This window comes from Malaclemys terrapin, chromosome 9 (genome assembly GCF_027887155.1).
Source record: "Malaclemys terrapin pileata isolate rMalTer1 chromosome 9, rMalTer1.hap1, whole genome shotgun sequence".
NCBI lineage: Eukaryota > Metazoa > Chordata > Testudines > Emydidae > Malaclemys > Malaclemys terrapin.
Genome location: NC_071513.1, coordinates 100,799,556 through 100,814,805, shown reverse-complemented (window position 1 = coordinate 100,814,805; position 15,250 = coordinate 100,799,556). Strand labels below are relative to the sequence as shown.

Genomic DNA, 15,250 nt, shown 5'->3' with positions numbered 1-15,250 from the left:
TGGGGGGCTGCTAAGCATTTCACTCACTGGAAGAGATGCTTGATCAGATTTATGTCCTCTAAATGTATAGAAGAGGGCTGAACTTTCTTAAAATGTTCTGCCTTTTTTTACATTAGAAACATTAGAAAAATATGAATGTAAAGGCTGATCTCCCCAGCTTCTGGTGGACCTCTTGCAGCTCCTCGTGTATTGTGAGCTCTTACACCAGCTGGAGTGTTGAGTTGTTAACAAAATCAAGTGTTCATTCGGCATTTGATTTATAAACGCTAACAAAGGGAAAACACCCACTTCTAAGCAGTCTGACTAAAGACCCTTTCTCCTCTCATATGCTTAATTTTCACTCTTTAATTTTATTAGTTTTCCAATTACCATGGAGTCTCCCAGGGTATGTTTGATAAGAAACAGCAAAGTGTGGGGAGAGGATGCTTTTTTGATGAAAACCATCCAGGCCCCATTTACCCTCCACAAATGAACACAAACCCAATGTTATTGTTCCTTTAACTGACATTTAAAATGTCCTCCTAATTTCAGAAACAAACTAACGTTATAATTGGAGTGGATTCTGGTATTTATGGATGTTTTCCCTTTTGAGACATAGTCAGAACCATTTCACTAAAAGTGATACCTGGATAATTTCATAACCACCATTACTGCCTCCTTTCCAGTTTGCATCATAATTCACTGCAGCTGGGTCACACAAATGGGGGCTTTGCATGTAATTTACATCTAGCACCTACCATGTGATACCCACTGGCTTGCAGTGTACCCCACTACAGTAATCCTCAAGGGTCAAAAACCTTGGAAGAGCCAAGGCAGTGCCAGTGGATTCGTGCTAAGGAACTGGAGCCCAGAAGTGAAGTTCCAGAACAATGTCCTTAGAATGAGAAGTGCTTTTTCACTCCCCTGTTGCCCCGAAGCAAGCAAAGGTGCTAATCCATACTCACCATCCTGCCCAGGCTGTTTCAAACTTTAGCTCTTTGTGCTGGAGCTGTCTCTAAAAAGGTGTGGTTAAGATTTTTTTTTTTTTTTTTACAATAGGAAAAGTGCATTTTCCCTCCTTTTCCATAACTCTCATGTCTGAAGGGATTTTGCTCAAACTTCACAATAAAATAAATAAATAAAAATCACCTGTCAGCACAGACCAAGCCTGGACAGTTTTAGCCTCAAAATGAAATGTTTCTAAAGGTTCTGAGCGCATGAAAAGGGGGAGTTAAAATTAAACTTAAACTGCAGCGGTTGCTGTGAGGCGCCTGCTAAAGACGTGTGACGTAATCATCATCCAGGAGTAAGGCCTGTTCTTGCCCCAATGTGGCATGAGGAAGACAAGTTACAATGTGTTCTCATTTGGGATCAGTGACTGAAAAAGGAGTGCTTCCTGATTAACGTAGAGTAATGATGCCAATGACTGTAACTCCAGCTTGCCTGACGTGTGTGAATTTTCAGAAGGCCACTGTCACTTCCATGATATATTAACGCAGAATAAACTCCAGGCTCCAGCCACCACTGAGCTCTCCGAATTCAAAGCCCAACAGCTTTGCCACTTGCAGTTGAAGTACTTTTACTTGAACTTAAGAGAACTTTTGGTACAGTTTGACTCTCCGATGTACATGTATTTGGACAGCTACACGCTCCTGATACCGCTCTTAAATGGTCTCAGAGTGAAAACAGCCTCTGATCCATCTCTTTCAGTGTGGGCGTATTAAAAACCCCCAACCCCCCTCAGCCCCTCTGCAGTTTTACACGGTTGATTGTTTCCACTGTGTACACGGATTGCAGTACAATCTCATTTCAAAGAACTGGACCCACAGCGGGGATAACAGAGCAGAACTCTGCCTTCCCCCCACCCCCAATTCTCTTTCAAGATAACAGCCAGGCTGTCATCACTTCACTGCACTCTGGCGTTTGAGAGAGCAGCTCTCGGGTACCAGATGCCAAAGGATGTCTTGCTCTGTACCCAGGACATTCTGTTACCTCCCCACAGTTACACCTCACTAGGGCATGATTCTTTCCTTTTTTCCTGCAGGGCTACAGGGACTTCTGGCAGGAGGACTGTGAGAATGGAAACAAACACTCTGAACAAGGCTCCATCTACACTGAGAATCTTTAGCAGTTCTCCTACCATTGATCTAGCACTGGCAATAACAATGGAAGCCCCACCCAAGACCAGCTGTGAGTGATGGCCACCAAGCTGTCTAGACCTGCTCTGAGCGGCATTAGCCAAAGCAGTGGTGAAGGACGAGTGCCCCCAGACCACCCTAGCATTTCGACCATTGCCAGCGCAGTGACGGGGAGAAGTGGTGAATATTCGAGTGCACAGTGCCTTTAATACAGTTGCATTTTCAAGCTTGTGAACAGGGTGTGAATTATACCCAGATGACTAATTAGTTTAAGGCTGCAGAAAAATCTTGAGGGCGATATCGTTCCAGCTTCCTGTGCTCTCGGGATAATGTGTGCGCTCAGCACAAGGCAGGTTCAAAATGGCAGCGGATTGCTAAGCTCTAGTTACCTTGAGCTGGAGAGGTCAGACCTGTGCAAGAAACTTCATCTTAAACTCCTTCCTGTCAAGAAAATGAACTCCAGCCTGGCCCAGAACGCTGCTGAGGGCTTTATTTCTTACTCTGTGCACACAAGCCAGTGTTCCTCCCTGACAAGAGCCCAAACGTCCAGGGCCCTGTGGGTCTAATGAGAGCAGGAGTCTATGGCCATCACTTCTTTTTCTTAGCTCCAGCTTTTCCCTTTTTCCCTTTGTCTTTGCCCTTTGGCTCGTCCTCTTTAGACTTCTTGAGGGCCTTATAGGGGCCGATGTTATGGCGAACCATTGTGCCTCTCCACCAGGCCTGTAGCTGGAAGCAGGAAAGGAGGAGAGTTAGTTTTCCAAAGCTAGAGTCAGACTCCCCCCTGTTCAGAGCGGCTGGTCTTGGGGAAGTCAGCTGCCATCGTGACATGCCTCCCCCTCTAGGGGGTATCGAGTACACCCCATTGGCTCAGTGCTGTGGGAAAAGGGACGGGCTTTCTGGTTGTCTGATGTTACATTTATGTAAAAACATTACAAGAAAATCCGAATGGTGAACCCGAGAGTGCCAGGGAATATTGCTCTGTGACACGTTCTGATCTCCAGCCTCCTCGAGGCACCCGCTGGGAGTGCCGGAGCCTGGATCCCGCCCTAAGTCTGCTGTCTGCCAGCGTCTCCTAGGCCAGCAGCCTGGTGCCGGCTGCCAGTGCTACCTCAGCACTGACCCGTATGCACCAACTCTTTGCCTTGGAAACATTCCAAACCTAAGTGCTTAGATCAGGGGTCGGCAACCTGCAGCACGCGAGCTGATGTTTGATGGCACGCTGCTGCCTGCCGGCGTCCTGGCCCCACTCAGCCCCCCTGCCCACCGATTTCTCCTGCGGGGGCAGGAGGCAGAAGCTTGGTCCTCCTGGCAGTCAAGCTCCCCCTCCCTCGCTTCTTCCCCCAGCGTGGTGCTTTCCTGCCCCTCCCACTCCCTCTCCCTGCCACCGATCAGCTCATCGCCCTTGCGAGGGGGAGGGGGAGCCGAGCCGAGCCACAGTGTGCTCGCTGCTCCTGGAAGGAGGCAGAGAAGAGGTGGGGACGGGGCCCTGGAGAAAGGGGTGGGAACGGGGCATATTCCCTCCAGCCCCCTGCCGTGAGCACTCCCACAAGCCGAGCACCCCAGTCTTCTGCCCTGACCCCTGAACCCCTCCCCCCACACACCCAGCCTTCTGCCCTGACCCATGAACCCCCCCCACACACACACACACAGCCCTCTGCCCTGAACGCCCTCACACACACACACAGCCTTCTGCCCTGACCCCTGCATCCCTACACACACACAGCCCTGACCCCTGCATCCCCTCACACACCTCCAGCTCCCGTTCTGACTCCTGCACCCCCCACACATACCCAGCCCCCCCCACACCCCATGCCCTGACACTTGCACTCCCCCACATCCCCACCCTGAGCACTAAACGAGAGCTCCTGCAACCCCCCCCACCACCAATTCCCACCTGCACCCCCAGTCTGGGGTTCCGGCTGCCAGCCCCTTGCCAGCCGGGGTCCCACAGGCCCCGCTCCACCCGCTGCCAAACTAGGTGAATGGAACCCCAGGCCGGCAGCGGGCTGAGTGGGCCGGCGGAATAAGATCAGCATTTTAATTTAATTTTAAATTAAGCTTCTTAAACATTTTGAAAACCATGTTTACTTTACATACAACAATAGTTTAGTTATATAATATAGCACAGAGAGAGACCTTCTAAAAAACGTTAAAATGTATTACCAGCACGCAAAACCTTAAGTTAAAGTACATAAGTGAAGACTCGGCACACCGCTTCTGAAAGGTTGCCGACCCCTGGCTTAGATACTAAGGTGATGGGTGCTACAGAAAACCCCTTGATAGATTTCCATGCAGTCTAGATTATAGACTAGCTGCTTTGGACTCTAGTTTACGGGCTGCACCCTGCTCAATTGCTAGTTCAGTGTTTTATTCAAGTAACAGCCTAGAGTGGAGGAGACTCCAGTGAGTCCTTCCGGCAACAGCAGAAAAACCCGACTAAGTGTTCCTGATTTTTTTCTGCCTTAAATTAAATATATGGTACAGATCTGTCTCATCTTACGCTGGGGTTACGTTCCGCAGTCAGCGCCTAAAACGAAAATCGCCAATAGTCAAAATTACATTGAGTGTAATGGCGGGCAGAATCGCCCGCACTACAGAAACAGTATTTAAATTGTTATTTTTCTCTTTTTTGTTGTTTTTTGTTTTGGTTTTGCCGACCGTGTAAAGCTGAAATCGCATATGTTAAATGCACCTAAGATGCGACAGACCTGTATGTTCACATAGAATCATAGAATATCAGGGTTGGAAGGGATCATCTAGTCCAACCCCCTGCTCAAAGCAGGACCAATCCCCAGACAGATTTTTACCCCAGTTCCCTAAATGGCCCCCTTAAAACCCAAACTATCATAAAGAAGCAAACAACGGGCCCAACCCCACTTGCCTTCCTTTTGCAGGTCATCTTTAAATCCTCTCTCATTAGCTCTTGGGGCCGCATTTTCTAAAAGTCCCATGTGCACAGGCAGTTGCCCACCTATGCTGGGACTGCACATGTAATCGGTACTCCCATCACCCACTGCTTCCGACATGTCCGTACTTGTTCTCAGCAAGTACTTCAATGCTACTTTTCTTAACCACATTCAAAAGAAACCCAGTACCAGTGGCCCTGCAACAAACCCTGTGAAAGGCCAGTGGGAGGCAGCTTGAAAGCAAGAAGGCCGCCAGGTACAGTGTAGACTGCGGCACCTGCTGTAAAGGGACCAATGTCCTAAGCTGTAGCAGGTTGGGCTCTTCCTGGCCTGTGTAGTCACTAGATGGTGGGCGGTTCTTGTACTGATGGAAGGGATTACACTGCAACCCTCCCTCTGTGGCGTCATCCTTGCTGCACAGATGGTGTGATGGACAAAAGGCCCCCAAATCTTCACCCTGGGAGCCAAGACTTTCCCTTTATTTCCTTCCTGATTCAGTAGGTGACTATTCACTTTGTGGCTGTTCTACCCAGGGAGGGACGAGAAGGGTGGGGAGAACAAACAGCAGCTTGGACATGCGGCAGACCCCTCTCTTCTCCCCACCCCAATGGCGGCGCTTGCCAATCCCAGGCCATGCTGGCCAAACCTTTCAGTACGTGTTGCTGACTGAAAGGAGCCCCTCGTGTACAGATAATTCATGAGCCATATAACTGGTAGCACTTTCCCTTTTACCTTCTTGACGCTCTTTAATTCCAACGCATCCTGCTCTACCTTCCTTCTTGCTGCCTCCTTTTCCACCCGATCCTCGATGATGACTTGTTCAAATAACTGGCACTGCAGAAATGCACAGAGACGCTCTAGAACATGCTTCGCTTAGAAATGGACTGAGGGCATCATGATGTCTTTGAATTCAGGAGCTCCCCGAACAAGGCTTGTCCCTCATAGCTATGCCATGGGGGCTGATGTGCAAGCCACGGGCCTTCTCCCTCGGTTCCTTTCCCTGTCGGCTGTCCCAGCTCTGCAGTGCAAATGCTGCATATAACTGTGTTCCCCATCATAAACCTGTAAGTTGCCCCATTCACTGCCTGAACATATTGAACCCCCTGATGTGTCTTGTCTGGCTTCTGGTGGAACAGGTGTTGGTAGCACGTCACCCCGAGCACATGGGGACGTGGCAGAATGATTGGGACACAGGGATGACAACTGACCTACGTTTTACATGCAGAATGGAAGATGAGTTGCTCGACGGGGCAAGGAGTTGAGTGTCCTCTAACTCCACAAGCAGGCGCTTAGAACTTAGTAAACAAGCTATGTCTACACTGCCCCGCAGTTCTGACTACCAGGGTGGGGACAAATAGTGTGCACTAGTGTAACCCTCTTCAACAGGACTATGTTCATGTGAACTAGGAACCTTTTTGTTAAACTACTTCTTTAGGAAGTTTTCACATGTTTACAAATCCTTGCCATGTAAATATCGGAAACAGAACAATCATTACACCAGTGAGATTTTGTTGAGAGATTCTCCAGGAACATTGTCATCAGAGCTTTCTATTTAACAGGGTGTTACCAGGGTTCAGAGTGAGCATCATTACAACACCTACAATAACCCTTTAGTTAATGCCCACGGGGGGGGGGGGAGGGAATTACACGCAGCACTTTGGTGCCACTGCTATTCATGCCCCCACAGTCCGAACTGCAGGGCAGCCAGCAAGCCCTCAGAGATAGCCCTTAGTCTGCACCGCCAGCGGTCGCTAGCAAGCGGGTTAAAATTCCACAGAGCCCCTCTCCCCCGGACTAGCAATAGCTTGTGTGACCCAAGGTGAGGCACACATTGGGAAGGGAGTTTGTCCTCCCTTGCCCCTCACAAAAGCCCTTCAGTTACTTGCCACTCTCGTACACCCAAAACGGCCATAGGAAAAACAACAAACAATGGCATTTCTTGACCAGAGTCACATGCAGAGAACAGAGGATTCATGCCCCCTGTGGCGCCCTCCTGACACCACTTGCTGTGTTGTTCCTGCCTATTCTATTGAACAGCTCCATGGGTTACTCAATCTTTTCTCTCCCGTAGTTCTCTTCCCTTGTTCTGGGTGAATGAAAAGAGTGAGGGTGGGGAAGTGCCCAGGGCCCAGCTTTTGGGATGTTGCCTGGGCAGTGAAATGCTGGTTCACGGAATCCTTTAGTCCGCTGCTGATCTCATACCTGCTTGGCTAGTTCCTGCAGTGCTGCTAAATCATTTGCCTTGGATGCTTTTAGAGTGTTCAGTTCTTGCTGTTTAGCTTCCGTGTCCTTTTCATACTTCTCCATCCAGTATTCTAGCTTCTCTTCCAACTTCTGTGTGGGGGACATAATGTGACACTTAGCACAGCAGACAGAATGCACTGAAAGGATTAGTAATGCTACTGAAAACTTTCTATCATCTGATCAGTCTGCCATCTTTCCGTCAGAGTAACATTGACGTTACACAGCACGGCAATTCCTCAGCATACCCCAACTCTTCAAAGAGCCAAAATCCTGGAGCTAGTGCGGAGCTACTAGTGGACTGCAGAGCCCATCCTGGAGGTCAAAAGCTTTGGAGAGCCAAGCCATGGAGGGCTAAGGGGATGTGGGGCAATGTCCCTCAGAGGGGTCTGAAGAATGGAAAAGTTGGAGAACCGCTAGATGTTGGCTTAATACATGGTAAACCCCAGTGCAATAAATGACAGATATCACCCCAAAAGTGCTGGCCAAAAGAAGTACATATGGCTCATAGCTTCATCACTGATGATTAGGCCCTACAGATTCTTAGAATTACAAAGGTAAACCTCCATTTAGGGCCTGCAAGCCACTTCCTGGACTTATCCCCAAACACGGCAGGGATAGGATCCATGGGACAGGTGCCCATGCCTTTTCAGGATGTGGACCGCATTTCAGTATGTAGATTGTTTCACGAACACCTGCACAGACTGCTTCCTCCCATTAACAGTTGAATAACATCCCTGGGGCAACAATCACTCACATGGCAAAGTAACCCGAAGAAAGTGCTGAATGACTTTTAAACTCTTACTGTGATTTAGCAGCCTGGAAAAGAGGAGTCAGCGCTGTATGCCCGGCCAATTCCCTGTGGAGCACAGACTACGGTATGACACCCTTGGATGAAGGACTCATACTTCTGCCTACATGTTATCACCTTTACTGGGAAATCCCCTCACTCCTGAACCTTGGTGGTGTCCAATGTCTCTGGGACGTAGGGAAAAACTACCTCAAAGTAGTCCCAAAGATGCCTTTTCTGACCACTGAGCCACTTGGCACCTGGCGTCCCCTAGAGATGAGGATGATAGTTCTCTATACCAGACACAGTACAGTATAATATGGTACAGTTAGTATATTTTCAGCTCATTCTCAGGTGGTGTCAAACAACGATCATGTATTGGGACTGCCAATGATGAGTTATAGTTCCCGTAAGTCCTCAGTGTGTCTTAACACTTTAAAATGTTGCCATTCTGGAAAGTGAACTAAACGTGGACCTACTGATTGCTGGGATACATGTTCCCTGTTTCCCCTTGGAAGAGATGTGAGATGTCGTGTTAATATGTGGCTTTTACCTTTTTCGGCTAAGAAGTTTGAGAGACGCTAAAAAATATTAATAGGCTTTAAAAGGCAAGCAGTATTTACTTACCATCAGAGAAGTCACCTGTCTGAAAGGCCCTGGTTCAGTGCTGGGAAAGCTTTGTTTGGACAGTTGCATCAGAGGTGACACAAGGACATGCTGTGATAATTGGGCCTACAAAGGTACCCTCATTATGGGCCTAACTGTGGGGAAGTGGACAGAAGTTTATAAAGCGAGACAGACTGAATTAGTTCAAACGAAAAGGCCTCCTGATATAATTCAAGGACTGTGTTAAGATCCTGCCTGGTAAACAAGAGAATTGTATGACTGGAAATCAATTGACCAAAACTGGTGTCGGAAATTAGTCCTAACTGATTAACAAAATGATGAGGGCATGGGATGTTCCACCCAGCACTCCCTTTTGGGGTCCTCGAGAAGAGACTTTGGGGAAAAAGCCAGCTACCGCAATGCTGGCAAACTGAATGGAGGGGAATTGTAGAAATGTATGGCTGGAAGGGACCTTGAGAAGTCATCAAGTCCAGCCCCTTGCGCTGTGGCAGGACCAAGTAAACCTAGACCATCCATGGCAGATGTTTGTCCAACTTGTTTTTAAAAGCTTCCAGTGATGGGGATTCCACAACCTCCCTTTGAAGCCTATTCCAGAGTTTAACTACCCTGAGAGTTAGAAAGGTTTTCCTAACATCTAACCTAAATCTCCCTTGCTGCAGATTAAGTCCATTACTTCTTGTCCTACCTTTACTGGGCATGGAGAACAGTTGATCACCGTTCCCTTTATAACAGCCCCTAACACATTGGAAGACTTAGCAGGTTCTCCCTCAGTCTTCTTTCCTCAAGACTAAATGTGCCCAGTTTTTTTAACCTTTCTTCATAGGTCAGGTTTTCTAAACCTTTGATCATTTTTGTTGCTCTCCTCTGGACTCTTTTCAGTCTGTCCACATCTTTCCCAAAGTGCAGTGCCCAGAATTGGTCACAGTCCTCTTGCTGGGACCTCACCAGTGCCGAGTACAGTGGGACAATCACCTCCTGTGTTTTACAAACACTCTTGTTAATACACTCCAGAATCATACTAGCCTTTTTTGCAGCTGCATCACATTGATGACTCATTCAGTTTGTGGCCCACTATAACCCCCAGATCCTTTTCAGCAGCACTACCATCTAGACAGTTATTCCCCATTTTGTAGTGGTGCATTTGATTTTTCCTTCCTAAGTGAAGTACTCTGCACTTGTCTTTATTAAATTTCATCTGGTTAAATTCAGACCAATTCTCCAGTTTTCCAAGGTCATTTTGAATTTTAAACAGACTCTCCCAGATTGGTGTCATTGCAGATTTTATAAGCATACTCTCTACTCCATTATCCAAATAATTAATGAAAATATTGCCTAGTACCAGACCCAGGACTGACCCTTGCAGGACCCCACTGGATACGGCCTTTCAATTTGACAGCAGACCATTGATAACTACTCTTTGAATACGGTCTTTCAACGGGTTGTGCACCCACCTTATAGTAATTTCATCCAGACCACATCTCCCTGGTTTGCTTATGAGAATGTCACATGGGACTGTGTCAAAAGCCTCACTGAAATCAAAATATATCACCTCTACTGCTCCCCTTAACCCACCAGGTTACTAAGCCTATCAAAGACGGTGAATAAAGGAAGTGAACACTGGCTGACAGAAGGGGAAGGAGTGAGCTTCAACCTGGGACCTTCTTTGTCCTAATCCTGAGAGATGTCCTGACCAGACTGAGCCACCGTCACATTCACTGGCTCTGGCTAAATCCTAGAACACAACCTGGGATGTGAGACAGTCTCTCTCTCTCTCTCTCTCACTCTCACTCGCACACTTTTTTCCTTCCTTACCTTCTTTCTTTCCTATCCCTCTCCTTTTGCCTAATAAGAGTCAGGCTTAGCTGGCCAAGACTGCATATTTTGCAACACTGCTGTAAGCCTATGACCAGAAAGGCAGCTAAAAGCAATGCCCTCAACAGGCTGATGCTGGTACAAGTTTTCCAGCTCTCAGAATGGGTGATAAGACCATGTGCTGGGCCTGTGTTTGTCCAACAGTGAGGTTGCAAGTGAAAGCAGGGCCGCCCGGGGGGGAAGGGGCCCTGCGAGCCCTGGGCCCCGCAGGGGCCCTGCGAGCCCTGGCCAAGAATCCTTTCCCTGGCTAGCGGCGCCTTTTTAATTTTTCCTCACCCGGCGGCGGTCTGGGTCTTCGGTGGCGGGCCCTTCAGTCGCTCCGGGTCTTCAGCGGCACTTCGGCGGCAGGCCCTTCAGTGCTGCTGAAGACACGGAGCGAGTGATGGACCTGTCGCTGCCACAGACTCGGAGCGCCACCCGGTGAGTACAAGCGCCGCAGCGGGTGGCGCCTTTTTTTATGTCCGCTCCCCCGCTTTGCCCCAGGCCCCCTGAATCCTCTGGGCGACCCTGAGTGAAAGTCAACTCCAGAGACAGACACTGCATTGTCTCTTTTCCCTTTTGCGCGTGTTTCTTGTTTTGCCTTCAAGGAAATGGGATCGGACTTTAACAACAGCAAGGACAGCTCCAGCTCATCTCAACTAATGTCTTCTCTCTTCCCCCAAAAGGACAATTATTACCATTTTTAACACCATCTTAGAGACCGTCAGACATGGGTTTTCTTCTTCTAAAGACTCTCTACAGCTTAAGGGAAGGGAACAGGTTTTAATTTTAACATCCCCTTACTTAATACCTTACATTTCAAATGCTTTAACTGCTTTGCCTCCTTTTTCTGTATCTTTAATAAAAGGTTTTAAAGGATTTTTTATAGTATGTTTGCCATGGTACTAAGCAGGCTGAAGTCTCTCTAGAGCAAACCCTGAACCTTGTCCAATGCTGTTGAATGTTGAACAGTTTCAGGGTTGTGTTAACATCTTTGACTCTTTGGGTCCTTTCTTCCATATAAAATAATACAACAGACATTATGGATCGTGGGCAACCTGAATTAATATAACAGACGTTATGGATGGATTGCAATCTGAGTCTATCAAAAGAGTTGTGAATCGATATTTATCCTACCCAGCTGGATTTCCCTCTGAGCAAACAGGCTAGGATAAAGCAAAAACAGATTGATGGCTTCTATAACGTCTTTCCTTGCCCCCAGTGTCCTAGTTTACATGTGCAACTCCTGGGCCTGTGAAGCTGTAGTTCTATTGCATGTATTAATGCCAGCTCCTGATGCTGCTGGAAGTCTGACCTGTTTGCAATGAATGTACTTTAACTTAAAGCCCAATTATCTGAACATCTGTGGTGGGGGGGGAGAACCCGCAGCATCTGGATGAACAAATCTGTCCCATCTCAATTTTGATTTGGAGGAAATAGATCCAGATTTAAAATAATCCAAAATTCAGGTAACCAGTGTTATGTTTTGGGGGCAAATGGTAATTCCAACAACAGTCTTGAAGCTGGTTGAGGGATAGATGGACATTAACTGTTTTCCTTAAAACACTAATTGCCACCCTAGGAATAAGCGGATGTGATTTTTATAGGTTGCTGCCTTAAGTGCTAATTGAAAACATTTGTCACCCACCATCTGTTGTTGCCTGAGGAAATTTTCAATCTCCACGTGGACTCTAATCTCCTCATCATTTTTGATCCTCAGCTTCTGTGATCAATAAAGACAGAACAGGTCAGAAGCTATCTTGGCACGCACATATGCATACACTGTGACGAGGTGCGCCGGCGAGCGACTGGTCGTAGTGGTGAATGGACAGCACGTCTGAAAGTGACAGGTTCTTGCTCTGCAGTGTCAATAAAAAGCCAGTTGTTCTATATAAGAGAGTGAAATCTAGGAACAAAAGGCTGGTGGGTGAGATGGAGGAGCTTGTGCCACCTGCGTGTAAAACAAACCTCTCTTTGCAGGGTGAGTTTCATGTTGGCTGTTTGGTGGCAATGCAATCTGCAGTCAGCCAGCTCTCGCCTTACTAGCTGGAGATACTTTACACGCAGGCCTAAAGACAGTGCTTACCTCAATTTCATTGAACAAGTCACTCTCTGCGTTGCTGCACTTTTTCTGGGTCTGGTAGACCTGGAGCTCTGTGTCTTTCTTCACATAGCGGCTCTCCATGTCTGTCTTGGCCTTCATTTCTTGAAGCTGGTCTTTGAGGTATGCAATCATCTCGTTCCGGTTCTGAGGAATAGGCAGGAGGGAGGGGCATATGGGGGGGCATACAAGCGAGCTTCAAAATGCAAGTCACCTCTCAATCTCTTGTGCCCACTACTCCAGGCAAACTCACCTGTGTCCCACCTCACATGTTTAAAAATCATAGTGCTGAAGGCTTCTCCCCCTCATCAAGACAGGGGGTTGGCGCCGAGTTATTGACTCTGGGAGATGGGAGAGAGGAGGGGCTGAGAGGGATTTTGCTCCCCACACTCTGTAGGGCCATGTTCAACCCTGGTAGCCTCCATGTTACCTTATCCTCCACCATCCCCCATGTGTCTCTGCTCATGTGTCAGAGTGTCACCTTCTGTTCATAATGCCACTGGCCTCAGCAGAGCTCCCAGACAGGAGCTACATCACGATGGGGTTACGGTACTGAGAGTAAAATACATCACCATGAGGGTGTAATTATCCGCCAAGCAAGCATTACAGTCTAGGAAGTGAAAGAATTAAAGTACTTCATTACTTAAACATATGCTTGAAAGGGTTGGATTTTTATGAATAAATTGCAGTAAATGTTGATTTCACTGTACACACACACAGAGATGAAAAAATATGTATAAAGATAAAATACAGAAATGCTTCTGGAGAAAGTAGAGTTTGATATAAGGATATTTATACTGTATATTTTGCATGTGACATTGACAATTTGTTTTTGAATGGTTATATGATTTGGCTTTTAGAATCTCAACATTTACTGTAATTAAATAATTGTTGTCTGACCATCCCCATAATTTCCCACAGCTTTGAACATTGAAATTGCAAACATTAAAAAGGACTTAAAAATAAATATCAATATCTATTGAAATTAAAAAAAGAAATAGACAAAATGAGTTTTGCCAAACCCACTTAACAGCAATCAGAATATGCTAGGGGATGGAAATTCACACCTAAGGCACCCAACCTTAATTCTGCCCTGTAGTGACACCATATTTGTTCCCATAATATAAGAACTAGGGGCCACCAAATGAAATTAATGGGCAGCAGGTTTAAAACAAATAAAAGGAAGTTCTTCACGCAGCGCACAGTCAACCTGTGGAACTCCTTGCCTGAGGAGGTTGTGAAGGCTAGGACTAGAACAGGGTTTAAAAGAGAACTAGATAAATTCATGGAGGTTAAGTCCATTAATGGCTATTAGCCAGGATGGGTAAGGAATGGTGTCCCTAGCCTCTGTTTGTCAGAGGGTGGAGATGGATGGCAGGAGAGAGATCACTTGATCATTACCTATTAGGTTCACTCCCTCTGGGGCACCTGGCATTGGCCACTGTTGGTAGACAGGATACTGGGCTGGACAGACCTTTGGTCTGACCCAGTATGGCCATTCTTATGTTCCCCCAGAGCGTTGTCCAAGTTCAACACGAGCTTCAAAGAGAAACCTAATTTTGAACCAACCGTACAGAAGGCAGCAAACCAAGAGGGAAGGCATGATTATCTATCTAGAGGTTGCAGTGACAGACAGGTCACCAGGCCTCTAGAGCCCTGATTCAGGAAGGTATTTAAGCACTTGCATCACTTTCAGTAGTTCCATTGATTTCAATGGCTTAACCTCCAGCATATGCTTAAGTAGTTTCCTGAATTGGGGTCTATATCTGGCTCTGCCACAGACCCCTGTGTGAGCTTGGACAAGTCACAACTTCCGTGCCTCAGTTTCCCCATCTATAAAAAAAAAAGACATCTCGGTTGTGAGGGTGCTAAGGTTTAATTCTTTAGTTTGCACAGCATGTTGGGCTCCTTGCATGGAAGTTTTTGTGTAACCAGAAAAACTAAACAATTGCAAAGCAAATTTAAGAACAGATGAAAATTGACCCTTGCTCTGTTCATATGTGCCACTACTTCTGGGAAAGCTTATCAGGGTGCACAGTATACATTTTGTTGCAAAAGCACATGCTCTGGGTGAGTAAGGCAAGCTAAGGGAAAGTAGCTGGCTATGTGCTGTCACCCCTTCCCTGCTCACTCTCACTACAATGGAGAGCTGATATTTCCAGATGCAAGTTGGGTCTGAGCGTGCTCCCCTGGCAGAAGGGACTCCGGAGTTGAGAGGTACTGAGCTGATGTCTGCGGCTGAGTGTGTTTCAAGATGTTTGAACGCACTGGGGAACTGAAGAATGATTCAGTTTAGGAGGGGGCTTTTTAGTTTTACTTCGTTTCTCGGGGTAACAGATGAAGATTAGCAATGCAGGATCGTAACTAAAGGAGAATTCTCTTTAATATGAAAAGCACAAGACGTGCTAAGAATCTAAAGATCATAGCAGACTAGTTTGCAGTTACGTAAGACTGAGCTTAATGCATCTGGTTTTACTTCTTGTGCCACCACGTGCCTTTGATTACTCAATCAGATTCTTCCTGTTTGCTTGCATATTACAATGGGTTCAACATTCATCAGCTGAAGCTTGTGGCTGAAGATGAAACACCGAAGTGCTGGTATTATTTAGGTGATTTG

The 15,250-nt window shown here is 46.9% G+C and overlaps 1 protein-coding gene across 5 annotated transcripts in view; it reads right to left on the bottom strand.

Annotated features, from left to right (window-relative positions):
• Nucleotides 1-2,592: 2,592 nt before the first annotated feature.
• IQCG (IQ motif containing G) overlaps nt 2,593-15,250 on the bottom strand; it is a 36,722-nt gene continuing 24,064 nt past the window's right edge. For 3 of the 5 annotated variants that reach the window (XM_054040763.1, XM_054040759.1, XM_054040760.1), the window contains 5 exons: nt 12,619-12,780; nt 12,181-12,255; nt 7,226-7,357; nt 5,756-5,857; nt 2,593-2,843 (listed from right to left, as the gene is read on the bottom strand). In XM_054040763.1, coding sequence (XP_053896738.1) covers nt 2,706-2,843; nt 5,756-5,857; nt 7,226-7,357; nt 12,181-12,255; nt 12,619-12,780 — 609 coding nt within the window. In that variant the 3' untranslated portion in view covers nt 2,593-2,705. Of the gene's footprint in view, nt 2,844-5,755; nt 5,858-7,225; nt 7,358-8,654; nt 9,657-12,180; nt 12,256-12,618; nt 12,781-15,250 lie in introns of those variants that run through there. The other 2 variants (XM_054040761.1, XM_054040762.1) reach the window with 2 other exon arrangements.